Source organism: Prorops nasuta, unplaced genomic scaffold, assembly GCF_024137725.1.
Source record: "Prorops nasuta isolate Cenicafe-Biocafe unplaced genomic scaffold, Cenicafe_Pnas_1.2 PNAS00011, whole genome shotgun sequence".
NCBI lineage: Eukaryota > Metazoa > Arthropoda > Insecta > Hymenoptera > Bethylidae > Prorops > Prorops nasuta.
The window spans coordinates 792092-806905 of NW_027116808.1; the positions used below are offsets into that span (position 1 = coordinate 792092).

General features: G+C 32.3%; 4 protein-coding genes across 8 annotated transcripts in view; 1 reads left to right on the forward strand and 3 right to left on the reverse strand.

Moving 5' to 3' along the window:
• Window positions 1-49: 49 nt before the first annotated feature.
• On the reverse strand, window positions 50-1875 carry mRpL24 (mitochondrial ribosomal protein L24). The gene is made up of 5 exons (XM_066733652.1): window positions 1635-1875; window positions 1284-1460; window positions 1012-1208; window positions 748-934; window positions 50-668 (listed from the first exon to the last, which is right to left on the reverse strand). The coding sequence occupies exons 1-5, from the start codon at window positions 1731-1733 to the stop codon at window positions 582-584; spliced, it is 747 nt and encodes a 248-aa protein (XP_066589749.1). The 5' UTR covers window positions 1734-1875; the 3' UTR covers window positions 50-581.
• A 329-nt stretch (window positions 1876-2204) lies between these two features.
• On the forward strand, window positions 2205-3927 carry LOC136777355 (methionyl-tRNA formyltransferase, mitochondrial). 2 transcript variants are annotated; one of them, XM_066733575.1, is made up of 6 exons: window positions 2205-2550; window positions 2618-2818; window positions 2884-3006; window positions 3070-3248; window positions 3327-3515; window positions 3604-3927. In XM_066733575.1, the coding sequence occupies exons 1-6, from the start codon at window positions 2348-2350 to the stop codon at window positions 3816-3818; spliced, it is 1110 nt and encodes a 369-aa protein (XP_066589672.1). In that variant the 5' UTR covers window positions 2205-2347; the 3' UTR covers window positions 3819-3927. The 2 variants fall into 2 exon arrangements, with proteins under 2 accessions (XP_066589672.1, XP_066589673.1); XM_066733576.1 differs by having other exon boundaries at window positions 2908-3006.
• Window positions 3928-4322: 395 nt separating this feature from the next.
• On the reverse strand, window positions 4323-8978 carry LOC136777354 (PHD finger protein 14). 3 transcript variants are annotated; one of them, XM_066733572.1, is made up of 13 exons: window positions 8705-8978; window positions 7926-8087; window positions 7626-7862; window positions 7327-7538; window positions 7110-7264; window positions 6741-7015; window positions 5921-6665; window positions 5626-5848; window positions 5358-5542; window positions 5140-5278; window positions 4770-5062; window positions 4596-4704; window positions 4323-4474 (listed from the first exon to the last, which is right to left on the reverse strand). In XM_066733572.1, exons 1-13 carry the CDS (start codon window positions 8745-8747, stop codon window positions 4463-4465), a joined length of 2790 nt encoding a protein of 929 aa, XP_066589669.1. In that variant the 5' UTR covers window positions 8748-8978; the 3' UTR covers window positions 4323-4462. The 3 variants fall into 3 exon arrangements, with proteins under 3 accessions (XP_066589669.1, XP_066589671.1, XP_066589670.1); XM_066733574.1 differs by lacking the exon at window positions 8705-8978 and adding an exon at window positions 8187-8388; XM_066733573.1 differs by having other exon boundaries at window positions 4375-4506.
• Window positions 8979-9256: 278 nt separating this feature from the next.
• Fas1 (fasciclin 1) overlaps window positions 9257-14814 on the reverse strand; it is a 210268-nt gene continuing 204710 nt past the window's right edge. For both annotated transcript variants that reach the window (XM_066733658.1, XM_066733657.1), the window contains one exon: window positions 9257-14501. In XM_066733658.1, coding sequence (XP_066589755.1) covers window positions 14308-14501 — 194 coding nt within the window. In that variant the 3' untranslated portion in view covers window positions 9257-14307. The remainder of the gene's footprint in view (window positions 14502-14814) is intronic.

Below are 14814 nucleotides of genomic sequence, written 5' to 3' on the forward strand. Positions count from 1 at the left end.
AGCGATAATTCAGCTTATTATATTGGGCTTTGAAAAAATGTTTACAAAGGACATAGATACTGTATATATTATAAATAAAAACAACCGATTGATACAACGGGAACGGTCGAAAGTGACATATAATAATATAAACATTGTTAATAATATAATAACATATATATTAATTATTGGTGTATTTAAATGGCGAAAACTGGCATTTACATTTGGATTCACGTTTGTTAAAAATCGTGCTGTGATATATACGTCTGACGACACTTAATGTTAAACTAACATTTGTACTCATATAAAGATTTAACCAACTGAATCAATAATACCAACTTAACATAAAATTTACCTGTTTCGCTTTACCATTAAACAGTATAATAATTAGCTTGAATGAAATATTTTTCAACTTTATCAATTTATAAACAAACTCTGCTAAAGTGTAGTCTTCTTTAAAAATAAATCTTTACAGAAAATGTGTATTGAATCTTAATCAAACTTTTATTTATTCATTCTTAAAATCAAAGTTAACTTGTGGGAGAACTAACAAAATTATTCCATGTCCACAAATTGTTTTAAAAATTCATTTGTCAATGAGTTCAATACCAGTATGTTTTCTTTGGTATCCTATCTTCTTTAATACCCATTTTATCCATAATATCCATTTCAAATGTTTTTAACTGAGGCTGCAATATTAAAATATTGGTTTATGCATTGGAGAATATTTAATTAAATTATCCTCTAATAAAATTTACATATACTTACTTGAAATGTTTCTTTTACTACTAATGCTTTTTTAGTATCCTTTTCCTTTTCCTTGTATGTTTGCCGACTTTTATAATCAATAGTTTCATCATTTTCAGCAGGGATAGGTATAGGTCTTCCTGTTCTTATGGAAACGCGTACACGTTGTCCATCTTCCAAATACCTCCAATCTATCTCAGTAGGCTTGCTAAGGTGTAATATTAATCAAATTTCAGATATATGATAAATCTGTATGCATTTTATAATTATTCATTTAATACTTACGAGTCACTAGGATCAATTAAAGCCACTTCAGTAGTAACTAACAGAGGCTGCTCGACTTGAAAGTAGAATTTATTTCTTCCCTTACCTGAAGATGTTAGCTTAAGATTGAGACCATCAACAATAACCCAATTTCTCTCTTCAATTATCATTTTGACAATCCCTTGTTTTCCTTTATCCGGACCTGCTAAAAGCTCAACCTAGATAACCACAATATAAATTATACATGATTGAAGAATGAAACTAGAATGAATAAAAGTGAAATATTTTTGTACTCTGTCCCCTCTGAAGAAATTCCAATTTTCTAGAGGCTCAACAAATACTTTTTCTTTCCAATCTACATTTTCCATAAAGAACTGTTGTGTCCATGGTCTATAAATTGAAAAATAATAATTCTTTTTTTCATGTGCTCGCCTTTGATAACCTGGTCTCTTTGGTGTTCTATAATAAACCTAAAAAGAAAAACAAATAATAATACAATAATATTACACAATATTCATAAAATATAATTTATTTGACTATTAATGTTCAATTATAAAGTATTTGCAATAATGGTTTATTTTATCTAAAAGTAAACCTTGAATAAAAAATTTTTTAAGGTTATGCTGGAAAACGATAAATCTTACTATTTCTGATGCACGTTTTATATAGCTGTCCGGTAGATTTGCAAATCGCTTTGACCATTTTCCTATTTTTGGTGCTAAAGAAATTAATGTTAGCCTCATTACAGTATTTTGATTTCCTTCACTGTACAAATTATATTCTTGCGAGTTGCGAGTTGCGAGTGTTGCGACCCCTGTCCCTGCCTGCTCCGTTCCAAAAGTATAACAATGGTTGCATTCAGTAGTAGAGACAAATGTTGAGGGAGCGGTGTATGTTATTGGCTATTACTCTTAGATCCTATAATTTTTTCCAATAGAAGTAGAAGTTTAAAAAGAATTACTCAACAGTTCCGCAACTGTTGTCTCTATACTGAATGCAACCAATATTTCATATCGATACGTATCAAAAACAGAAGTATCGATACGTGTGAAGTATCGAAATCAATGTATCGATATCCGATATATCGATGCATATCGATTCAGTCGAATCAAAATATTTGAAATATCGAAGCATTAAGCATATGTATATATGTATGTATATACATACAGTAATCAATTCACATTTCTTAATTCTAACCTCCTAAAATTTATTACTCTTCAGTCATTTTTAAAAGTTTTGTTTTTATTATGAATGTAAATAATCACTTACTTTGTGAAGCAAATAAAATAAATGATATTAGACAATGAAGAAATATCGGACTTCAAAATAATTATTTAAATTAATTTTGAGTTTCATTATGTTTCCTCTTGATTTAATTAAATATCCAAGAAAATTCTCATTCTTAAGCACTTCTGGAAAGTTTTTAACTTCAAATAGGAGAATAAAATTTATAAAAATTAGAGCAAATCATTCATCTTCAAGAAGCAGATCATGGAGTATTTTGTTTTTTGGAACAGATAATTTTGCTGTAGAAAGCTTACAAAAATTGCATACCAAATAGTATGTATTAAAAACTCTTACTATTTTTATGCCACAATTTAAATGAAGCTTTTATTTATATTTTTAGTAATTCTCAGAATGCTATTAAGAAACTGGAAGTTGTTGTTCTTCCAACTGCTATAGAAAACTCTGTCAAGAAATATGCAGAGAAATATAATATTAAAACTCATACTTGGCCCTTAAAAAGTCAACCATCAAATTTTGATCTTGGAGTTGTTGTATCTTTTGGAAGATTAATACCAACAAGTATAATTCAATCATTTCCTTTGTAAGTTAGACAAATTGCTATTTATAGATTCAATGATAAATTTTTTTGAATTATTTGGTATTTAGAGGAATGATAAATATTCATGGTAGTCTATTACCAAAATGGAGAGGGGCAGCACCTATAAATCACGCAATTATAAATGGAGATGTAGAAACAGGAGTTACAGTTGTAAAATTAATGCCAAAAAAGTGGGTGCTGTTCATACAAGTATTAAACATTATTCTTTTATATTGTTACACTATTCATTTCAGATATGATATTGGAGATATAATAGATCAGAAAAAAACACCTATTCATCCTGATGAAACATTTCCTCAATTATGTGACCGATTGGCTAAAATAGGGTCAGATTTATTACTAAGTACTGTTCAAAGATTGCCAGATATCCTATTACTTGCCAGACCTCAAAGGGTAGAAGATGTTACCTATGGTATACATTTCTTTCGAATGTAATATCTATTTTTCTTAAAATAGAAGAATTTAATTCTAATTTATTTGGTTAATGTAGCTCCAAAGCTTTATCCCCAAATGTCAATTATAAATTGGGATGCAATGTCAGCCAAGAATATATACAATTTGCAAAGAGGCCTCTTAAATGTTTATCCGCTCACTACATATTTTGAAGCAAATATCATTAAGCTATACAATATAAATTTAGCAGAAACACCAAAAATACAAACACCTAATGAAAAACCTGGTAAATAGAAAATTTAAAATATTAATTATAAACTATTATTGGTAAAATTAGCAACTATAAACTTTATAAAATGCTTACTACTTCATAGGGTTTGTTATCTACAGTAGAAAGAGAAAATTGTTACTTGTAAAATGCAAAGATGGGCAATGGATATCTGTAAGTAATATTACTGTACCGGGACGACGAGTTATGAATGCATTAGATTTTTATAATGGTTACATCGCAGGACGACAAAAAAAATCAACATGTTTTAACAGTAATGTTAATGAAATACAAAAAGAAAGTATTTGCTCTGTAAAATAATAATAGCATAAAACACGAAACTGAGATTTTTAGAAAATAAAAATATTACACTTATGCATTCATGTACATAGAGTATTGAAATATAATTTCTTTTGTGTATAACTGACTATGTATTTTCTCCAATCTTGATCACATTGCTTGCAGTTTATATTTTTGTACATAGTTCATATTTGCTTTAGTAGATGCTTGAATTTTCATTATTTTCCTAAAAGAGTATGATTAAATATATATTTTAATTATTATTGTGATTTTTGCAGTTAAATCTTTACATAAAAAGTTACAATTTGTTTAAAAGTAGGGCGATGTGAATAACATACGTTTTTTCACACGTGAAATCCCTAAAGGAGTCTTGTATTAAAAACTGCTATAGTACCAGTTACCTCAAATTAATGTTTGATTCATAATAAATACTAGTAGCATTCAAATGCTACATGCAATTAATTTGGTTAGTGAAACTCAATTTGAATTGTGTATGTTTAATGTTAGATGTAGAAAGACAAAATAAAATTAACATTTTCTAGTAAAAATTAGATTTTTATTACAATGTATGTATATTACTACATATTACCTATGGTGCACAGATATTTTTTGGGAGATGTTTTTCCTCAGAGAAATTGGGCAGCAGTTTTGACCTCCCTTGCATATCAGTTTGAATCCTTTAAATAAATTTATATCTATATCTTTATACCTAGGATGGATATTGTTTGATGTTTCTTAATAAATCTAAAGCACTGTGAAAATATTTTGAAAAAACAAATAAAATAATAATTAACTTACACTAGGATCGCAGTCCGCACAATGCCATGAGTAACCACGTCTTTTTGGGGATTTCTTGACTGGTGGATCAAGACAAGTAAAATGATAACATTTTTTACATTCATCGCACCTGAAATATGAAGATAAATTAAAAAAAAAAATTAATCAGTTTTAGTTTAACATAAAAATACTAACATAACAAGATTTTGATTGGTGCCAGGCATATCGCAAACATTACACTGCGTCATAGCATCAGCGTCTTTTCCCCTTTTACTGTTTCCTCCAGACAATCTAGTACTAGTATTGTTAACATTCATTGTTGATACGGGTGTAGCTACTGCAGCTGATGCTATTGCAGAAGCTGGGAGCGGTGGCAAAAGCTTCGGTGCCGGAGGTGGTGTAATTTCCGTACTGGTTGAAGTTGCCACGAACATCTGGGGACTAGATTCGGATGCCGTATCACCTTCTGGCCGAGGAATTGGTTTTATCTAAAAGGAATGTATTACGCATGTCACTATTTTGTAAAACTTATACAAAGGTACCTGCCACATAAATTTTATAATACCTTAATAGTAATTCTTCTATGTATTTCCGGTTGAGCCTGACCTTCTGGGTTTTCAATATCTAGACTTTTTCTTTTGTGCTTTCTTTTTCTTTGTTTTATCCCAGTTATTGGATCTGGGGTGTACCTTTTATGCTTTTCCCTATTATTATTGAATCGATTTAAGCTTTGTTTCTCTTTCAATTTACACAAAATTAAATAATTGATTAATTCTTGTTTACCTTCGTCGCTTTTTTGCGCTTCTTTGTGAGACTGATTCTGTTCCATCCGCAGAAGCTACCATATATTCGGGAGAACCTTCCCGTGTAATTGTGATATTATTTATAGTTTTTTGATTGTAATTTAATTCAGGTACTTGCATTGATTCAGCAGATAAAGGTAGAGGTACCATAGGTTTTATTGTTAGCTATTTCATTATAAATTAAAAATATTTGCATAATATATCAATAAAAAATTGTATATGTAGAGAAACATGGATTTATTTCTTACCCTTGGTGTTGTTGGAGTGTCCAAAGCAGTTATATTAACTATGCTACTCATCGAAGAATTTTTAGATGTTAGAGGTGTGGTTGGTGTAATAGGTGCGTTCATGTCCGAGGTCATAGGTGTTAGACCAATTTCATCCTTGCAATGCCTTAATTTTCGCGGTGCAGATGTATCTACGCGTTCTACTTCTGATCCTGAGGATTCTTTGTCGCATTCTGAACATTGCCTGTTTAAAAAGATATGTGTTTGAGCAATATAAGTATTACAAATGAAAACATAAAAAATATGAATGATGTACCATCCCATTAATTTAGTTTTCTTTGGCATTCGAGACAATGGTGGGCTTAGGCAAGATAAATGGTAGTGAAGATGACAAGTATCGCATTTTGCTAAAAGGTGTTGATTTGTAGATCTTCTACAGATGCCACATTGATGTCTCAGAGTCAATTCACCTTTATGATTTTGATCATGAGCTTGGCTACTTAAAACCCTACCTTCGCGAACGCCTTCCGCTCCTTTACTAACAGGTAAAGGAAAACCAACTCCCATTTTCAAAGCAGCAGCTGTAGGAACACCAAGGCTGGTGCCTAATGTTGGTGCTGCCTTTGGCTTTGATAGATCTGCTATAGGCGGTAAAGGTCTCGAATAGCCTGCAATTCTAAGCAGTTGATGATATAATTCAATTTTCTCTTTTACAGTTACATTTACTCTGATCTGCTCTTCGTTATCTTTCATTACTTCATCGTATTTTCTGTCTAATCTCTGCTGCTCATTCAGTAGCTGAGAATTAATATCGAGTAACTCTTGCAATCTACGCTTCATTGATGTTACTCGTAAATTGCGATCCAGATAGTATCCAATAAACTCTACACTAAATGCTGGTGGAATATGCCATTTTTTTCTAACATCTACCAATGCCACAAGTTGGGCCTCTTGTGCTTCTAAGGCCGCTGTATCTACGCCCATCAATTCAGCCTTCCTCGCCAATTGTCGACAAGCCGATGCAGATGTCGTTAACAAACGAGGCATTTTTTGTGTTGGTACTGTAATTAATACCAAAATGGTATTTTAATTTAAATAATTGATTATCTGAGCGATAAAAAAGTTGACAATCTTACCCCATGGAGGAGGGCGAGATGCTTTGTGCGCCAAGTACTTATGTCGATGTTTAGCCAGTTTTCTCTGAATTCTTCTTTGCTCTTCAGAATCTAAATGATCTGGGTTTTTTAGCAATTGCTGCCTGTATTGAGCGCGCAATTGTAAAGCTAACCAATTACGTCGACGTCTTCGTACAAGAGCCTTATCAGAATGTAATTTACAGTGAGCATAAAAGGGATCAGCTTGGTCTACCTCTTCACTATGAGCTTCGGATAATAAACCTTCTCTTTGCGCGCTATTATGAAAAGAAAATTTAAGCCTTTAATAAAGAACAGCTACTTTATTTTACACTGTGTATAAAGAACTTAGTGATATGAAACTAGCTTTACCAGGTTACATGAAAATATGTATGGCACATTCCTGCATCACATTCTATGCAAACCCCCGTTCTAGCAAAGCGGGAATCCTCACATAAAGAGCAAGTTTTAGCTCCCCATTTACTGTATGCCATTTCAAAGAGAGTAACGCTTGACAGTCTGTCCACCTTAAATTAAAAGTAAAATCGATCAGTCAACTTCAAATATCTTAAATCTACAGTTCATTTACCTCTCCAAAAGCAACACCAGGTACATAGAGTGCACAGACCAAATGTACCCATTTTCCAACATCTGTTTCTTTAAAGATTCCACCTTTATTAGGGCACAATTCACAAGAAGGGTCTTCCAATCCTGCACTACAAGCTTCACAAAACCACGGTGCTGACTGGCACAAGGAATCTATGCTTGAAAAGCTTTCCACATCGGATACACCATAACATCCTAATAAAAATTAAAAAAATCAATTATTATAAAATTTGTTAATTTAATAATTAACCAATAGGAATGTTACTAGTACTATTTATATACCTTCATGAACACTAACACCACAACCATCACACTCCACTATCTCATTTATATCATCGCTTCTATCCCCCAGACAGCCACAGCAAATTAACATTTTATTTAACTTGTCATCTAAAGGACCTCCTTTAGATGCTTGCTGCTGAGCTCTTTCAATCAAGTCCCCTGATAAACCTGAACTTTCTTTCCTTCTGATTAAAGGGTCTTCAGAATCGTCAGAATCATCAGATGCATTATCTTCATCTGTTAGAAGAGTAAACTTTAATAGCTGCACAGTTAATGATAGGGACATTAATTATATATTACCTTTTTTCATGTCATTAGAGTCCACAGAATCATCATCCGACTCCTCACAGTGATCTTCAATTCTAAAATCACTATCATCAGAGCTTTCAATTAAGTCCAATTCCTCAATCTCCTCTGCTGTAAATACTGGTCTTACACGTCTCTTCTGAGGATCTCTCTCAACTAAAACCATAATTGATGCAAAACATATGAATTTTTCTAAAGAGAAAAATGTTACATTGAGGTTAAATAGACAATATTCTCTTCAGATGTCATACATACACACAGAGGCCATTATAGCATATAAGTCAGGTTAAAGTTTACTAGCAAAGGTCTTAATTGTAACAATGCTACTTTAGATCAATTAATTCATTAAAGCTTAAGTAGTTCCATTATGTTATTAATTCAATTAAAAAAAAATCATAACAATTTTTACTAGGAACATCCACTCTTCAGCAAGTGTACTTGTATTTGCATTTCATGAGTTGAATGCACTACGAATACGACTACGTTATACGAAGTAAGTTACGGTAATACACGATGCCGACCATAATTTGATTAGAAAAGAATTATGAAATAATCTCCAATACACCAAGTTCAATAATTAAATAATCGATAAGGTTAATAATAAATATTAGTTGTATTTTCGTAGTTTATAAAGCAAAATCAGCAGATAACGAAATCAAAATTAGAATATATTTGATTATTGAAAGCTACATTTACTTCTATATAAATGGCTAATACCAGTAGAATAATTTATTTGACAAATATTAATGTATTAATTAAATACTTTTACTTACTCATTGTTTTGTATAAAAATCCTACATCATCTTCTTGAGACATTTTCCCTATTTGTTTTCGTCGTCTTGATTTGAACGGTATAAGCTTTATAACATTTATTACGTTAATACATTATTCTGTAGCTCTTCAAGACAGCAAACATGTTTTTTGACACTTATTACACAGCTTATGTATAAAAGTAATACACTACTTGAATCTCTATGGCATAAAACAATATTTGTTTGCACTGGAGTATTATCCTTTCGACGCTTTCGTGTTTCTCAGTGTGTCTGCTCTTTGCTCTTTTTTCCAGATACCAGGCGCCATATTGAATTTTTGGGAGTCCTTAGCCGGGAATTTTGAATTTTCCAAATAGCAAGAATATATGTTGTGTGGAAAATGCTGAAATTTAATTCAGAATTTAACTTATTCTGCATATTGATGAAGCTGCTGAAAATACTATAATAAATAACTAATAAAAATAAAAGTTTAAAGCGCTGTTGGTAGACTTCTGTCGTAATTTCTATATATATACATATTTTGTCTAATAAAAAGACCTAATTGATCAATCTTGTAGATACTTTTTATTTTTCTGAAAATCATACAGTAAAGCGATCAGAGCTACAGAGTTTTCTGAAGCAAGATAAACAGTCAAGCGAATCTTTGAAAATATATACGAACACTGCAGTAGTCGACACCTGTTTAGCTTTCCAAGCACCAAGTAAAGAAAATTGTACGTCGCCATAATTCATATTATATTTTTAATTGAAAACTAAAAATCTTGGCGATGTTTCTTTCCGAAATTTTGATTAGACAATGTATAACAATCGAACAGATATACGAACGAGATATTCCAATTTAATGGGAAAACTTTATTACATTCATTTCATCAGGATGTGCTTTTTCATGAGTATGATTTGTGAAATAAATTCTACATTGGATTCTACGGCTAGGAGAGCTTTCCAGTTTCAAAAAATTTGTCATTAAATTTTTTCCCTTTTGTAAATGATATTTTTTACAGAAACTCGAAAGAAAGAAATCGAAACTTTTTTACTCGATCTATGGACAATAATATATATATATAGTACACGTGCAGTTATGCTAGCCCTATAAGTAAAATAGAATCTCCTCATGATTATTTATGCAAAATATAATGTATAGTTAACGAATCGACTGTGGTAGCAATTAAATATCAAGCGAATATCAATCATTACAATCGTATTTAAATGAACGCGTATTATACAAATAGCTCTGCGGTACATAAAATTTGATTTTCCTACTACAATATAGGTGTATATATAGTATACATTTATATATGTATAGTATATATCATATTGCTAATAAATAATTCTTAATAGTTCATCATCAGTAATTGTCCACGAGTCCCCATTAGTTCCACCTAACTCTTAAAATCTTAAATAGCTTATAATACGTTGTAATAATTTCGTCTGGAATTTAAAAACGCTTTCATCTTTTTCTATTGTTACAATTTATCCTTACATATTTAATTAGTGATCTATTAATTATGATATTACGTACCAGCTACTGATTGCATTTGCCATCTCAGTTCGAAAGTGCAATCAGTAATGAACACGATTAAAGAACACGTGATGCGTAATGATTCATGCGATATACATAAGGACAGATGAAACATGTGTGTGTGTGTGTGTGTGACTCGTAGTTTTGATTATTACGATAAGCAATATAATATAAAACTAATAGAGAGAAATTTTATCTCCTTCTTAATTGCAATTATCGATAATGAGTTTTTTCAACTATTTATTTTAATTTATGCCAATAAGCTTATAAAATTAATACTTTATAATATAATATCAATTAATAGTACAGTAATCTCTACATTGAAATCATTAAACTTAGCGTATAGTATCATCACTATCATTTACAGTTTCGTAACCTCACGCTACCAAAAGAAAAATATAGATTCTAACGTAAGGAATAATTATTATTGTTATAGAAAAATTTCGCTTTCGGACCCATAATAAAGAAACATTGTTCACACACGAGGGGTCAAATATAATATCTATCCTTTCACGTTCGTCCATGGGGATGTTGAGAAGATTGCATTGAAATTAAATGGAACTATTACTCGCCATAAGCTGTTTTATGTATTATTATACTTTTTACGGAATACTCGATTTTTCCGAACTGTATCTTTGTCGACATCGTATTCGTAGAGATTTATTTTAATATTAGTAGTTTGTCTCTGTATAGAAGCTGCTAAATATAGCATTATACTATCTACAAAATGTACAAAATAATGACGAGGTGGGTGCAACTTGCGTTCAAATTGATGTAGACGCCTTTCAATTATTATTATTAACATTCTTATGGAACTAGGTACAATATATATTGAAAAAGGAATAATGATATCTTTATTCTCAATATTATGTATAAAGTTTGTGGACAGGGAGATGTATGCAAACAATATAAAAGTGGAATTTAATTAGAATTAGAATTTTTATATATAATATATATATGTGTATGTGTATATATATATATATATATATATATATATATATATATATGTATATGTATATGTATATTCATTCTCAATCGTTACAACATGTATTTCTATAATCAAATCTTTTTGTACAAACGAGACGAGAACGTCGTACGCTAATATAATTACTGTTTAAAATATCAATGCAGTTCTTATAAAATGACTGAATATACGGTTACAAGGAGCTTTCATTTTTTCCTCGCTGATAAATTTAAGTCATACCAAACTTGAATTTTGACAGCATTTGTACGTGCATGAAAATGTTTATTGATTAATGTGGCACTGTCTCTGTACAGTAATCAGCTGTGTTTTTAAATCCAATGCGTGCATGTATCTTCAATGGGTAATATCGAAATGTACGAAAACATTGAGAGCATCTTTGAAACACAAAAGAATTATTATTATATTAGCTGATGAAGCTGAACATTAAGACACATCTACATGAAGAGATAGAGTTTTATTATATTTGTTTATCTAACAAACGAACAGTATTTATTAGAGTTTATTTATAATTATATATGTAATAATAATGATTCATAATATCAATTCATTCCAACAACAAGTTTAGGTTATCATTTGATAGTATTTTCTGTTTAATTCTCTTCGGTTTCTTCAATTTCCTCATTTTTGCATTCGTACTTTCTTCCTCGTTAATATATCTCTGTTCATTTTATATATAATATATTTATTTGTTTCTAATAATATTTATTTAATCATTTATTTTTTATAGTATATGTATAGAGTGATATCAAGACGTATAACATCAATTGTTTATTAGCTGTTTTCTCCCAATGAAAATATGGTAAGTAAATGCAGCGTGAAAATATACAAAATCAAGCCTGAGTAATAATTACTTCAATTACAGATTCGGCGCTACGATTAGATTGAATCTTTATCGATTGCTTCTTTTAATAAGCAGATAACTAATCTACTTAAAAATCTCCTTATAGTTTTGAACAATCAGATTTTTCTATATAGCCGGCAGAACGTTTTAACGTTTATTTTAAACCTGCTACGGCTCATTGGAAAAACGAGTTTTTATTTATACTCATAGAGACGTAATACTCCCTTTACATCGGTTCGTTAGTTTTGATATTATATATATTTAGTACTTTTTATATTATTACCGACTTTTGCTATTCTTATAGTCAATGGAACTGTATTGTTTCACGAGTTATTTAATTAAACAAGGAACGAAACGTCTGTATTTCCACTTTAAATCACTTGATATCATTTTAACATTTAAGGTTTTAACATCCACGAGAAGAGTGACATATACCTGCTTTAATGTAAGAAACAATAATTAAATATGTATTTATATAGGGTGATACTATAAGAGAAGGTACGGAGCAATCAATATGCGTAAAATAAAATAAGATAAAATAAAAAAAGAAGGAATCTGTTGTACAAGGATATTTATATTTGATCCCACATCAGGGCCATGATTTTGGAATGTTTTCTGGCCTCTTTGAAAAAGCCGATCACTCATTCACTAAACTTTCATCGTCCCTCCACATAATTGTACAAAAGACTGTCGAAACTTGTCGTACGACATAACACGTGGCAGTATAGTCAGTAAGTATGTATTCAATTTATAATATGTTATAGTATAAAGCGAGTATCATTAATGATTCTTAGGCAGGTATTGAGATAAAGTCAGGTAAAAGCGATAATTTCGCCTAAAACTCGATTAATTTGATCAATTACTTTAGGATGTTCATTCTCACGTGTTTGTCACTATTGAGATTCGCTTGAAAGATGACGAAGATTTCTTCAATAATTAAGAAGCTTTCCTTTCTCATACACGTAAAATGATACTAATTCATCGTAGAAAATACACCTTGCGATTCAATGAAATTTTCTATCGTAGATCCGATCGCGTACAATTTTAAAAAATAAACCTTGATGAATCTTTCACGTCGCTTATATAAGATATTCGAACCATTATGCGAAATTACGAAAACTTATAGTATAAATTGTTTGACTTATATAATTTATCATAACGTAGCATACGAGCATTTCCAATCGCGAAGCGTGCTTCCTCAGGAGCACACGATTCAAGAAATGTTCGTACATCGATCGTTCTCGTTACATCCACTGATCGAGCCGAAGAGAAACGAATGACTTTATAGAGAACACGATTATCCTTGCACTTTTTACAGGTTTTCAAAACCTTCATCTTTATCCTTAAGCTTGGATTTAGTTAACTAGCTTACTCTTAAAAATTAATCTGGTACGATTACTTATTTGGTACGATCATCATCCGTACACTCGACCTAATGATTCCTCGGGAGAATTAATTGCAAATCATAAATATAGGCTTTCCTACGATCGAAAGGTTCCTGGAATAATTAGGTATCGCTGTAACGTGATTTGCCCTTTGCAATTGTACCAGAATTATGAGGACTTTACACTTTTATATAGTTTTATTAGCGACACACGCTGCACGTATACGTATCTAAACATTTTTCTGCCGATAAAAACTTTAGCGTCGCTGTGCCCTCTTCAAGATCTATAGATCCACGTCCGATGATCCTATCGGAGGAGCTTGTATCTTGCTGGTCCAGCGAGAGAACGTGACGTTTCACTCGAAGATCGGGAAGTTCCTCAGCCTGGGACGTACGTACAACCACCACCACCACTACCATCATCATCATCATCATCATCATCATCGGCTTTAGAGTCATTTATCGAGACACATTGAGAGGGAGCGTAGTATATATACGTGTATATATATAGGATGTGGGATGAGAGAAGGTAAGAAGGAACGAAATAAGATGGAAAGAGTGAAGTGGCTTGGGTCGGAGGGATAGGGGGAGGGGTGGTCGAGAAGAAAGAAATAAGAGGAAAAATGTCGAAGCACGGTCGACGCGAGAGCTCGGTGATCCAGCGGCCATCACGGGTCAACGAGATTTCGTTCGTTACGCTCTGCTGACTCGAACGAAGCTTCGTCGGGGGCTGGCCGATGATTGCTTTTCCCTCGGGACGTCGAAAACTTGGGGAGGATCGATCGATCCGATCGACGATGCTGTCCAACGAACGGTCCAAGACAGCCCCGAGGAATTCCTAGATTCACCAGTGCGGCTGCGAGGATTTTCAGCTTTACAGCAGCCACTTGGCGATTAAGATCATAAGTAGGTGAGACGCCACGAAGGAGAGGGATGAGGCTGAGCCCGTCACTTTAACGTCGCCCTCCTTCATAAAAACGTCATCGATCACGTGGATAATTCCGTTGGTGCACTCGACATCTGGACGGAACACTCGGATCCACTTCTCGTTCCACAAGATTTGGTAGCCTGAAATAAGAAAGAGTACACTCTCAAACACGCCTTCTCGTCATTCTTCCGCTACCTCCTTGTTATTCTTGTCACGTGCTTCTCTATGTTCTCAAGGTCAAGCCAATTTACCAAGCTACGCGATGATGGTACTCGTGTGTCTCGGTGTCGAAAGGACCAAGGACGATAATTCATTGGCAGTTCTGCGGAAGTTTGTATTCTCCGGGAATTTATTTGCCACGATGAAGAGAAGTACTTTTCCTTCGAATGTTTATCGCTCCGCAACTTTTGGACAGCTAGCAGCGTAAGCGGAATCGAGTTGAGCCGCGGGTAC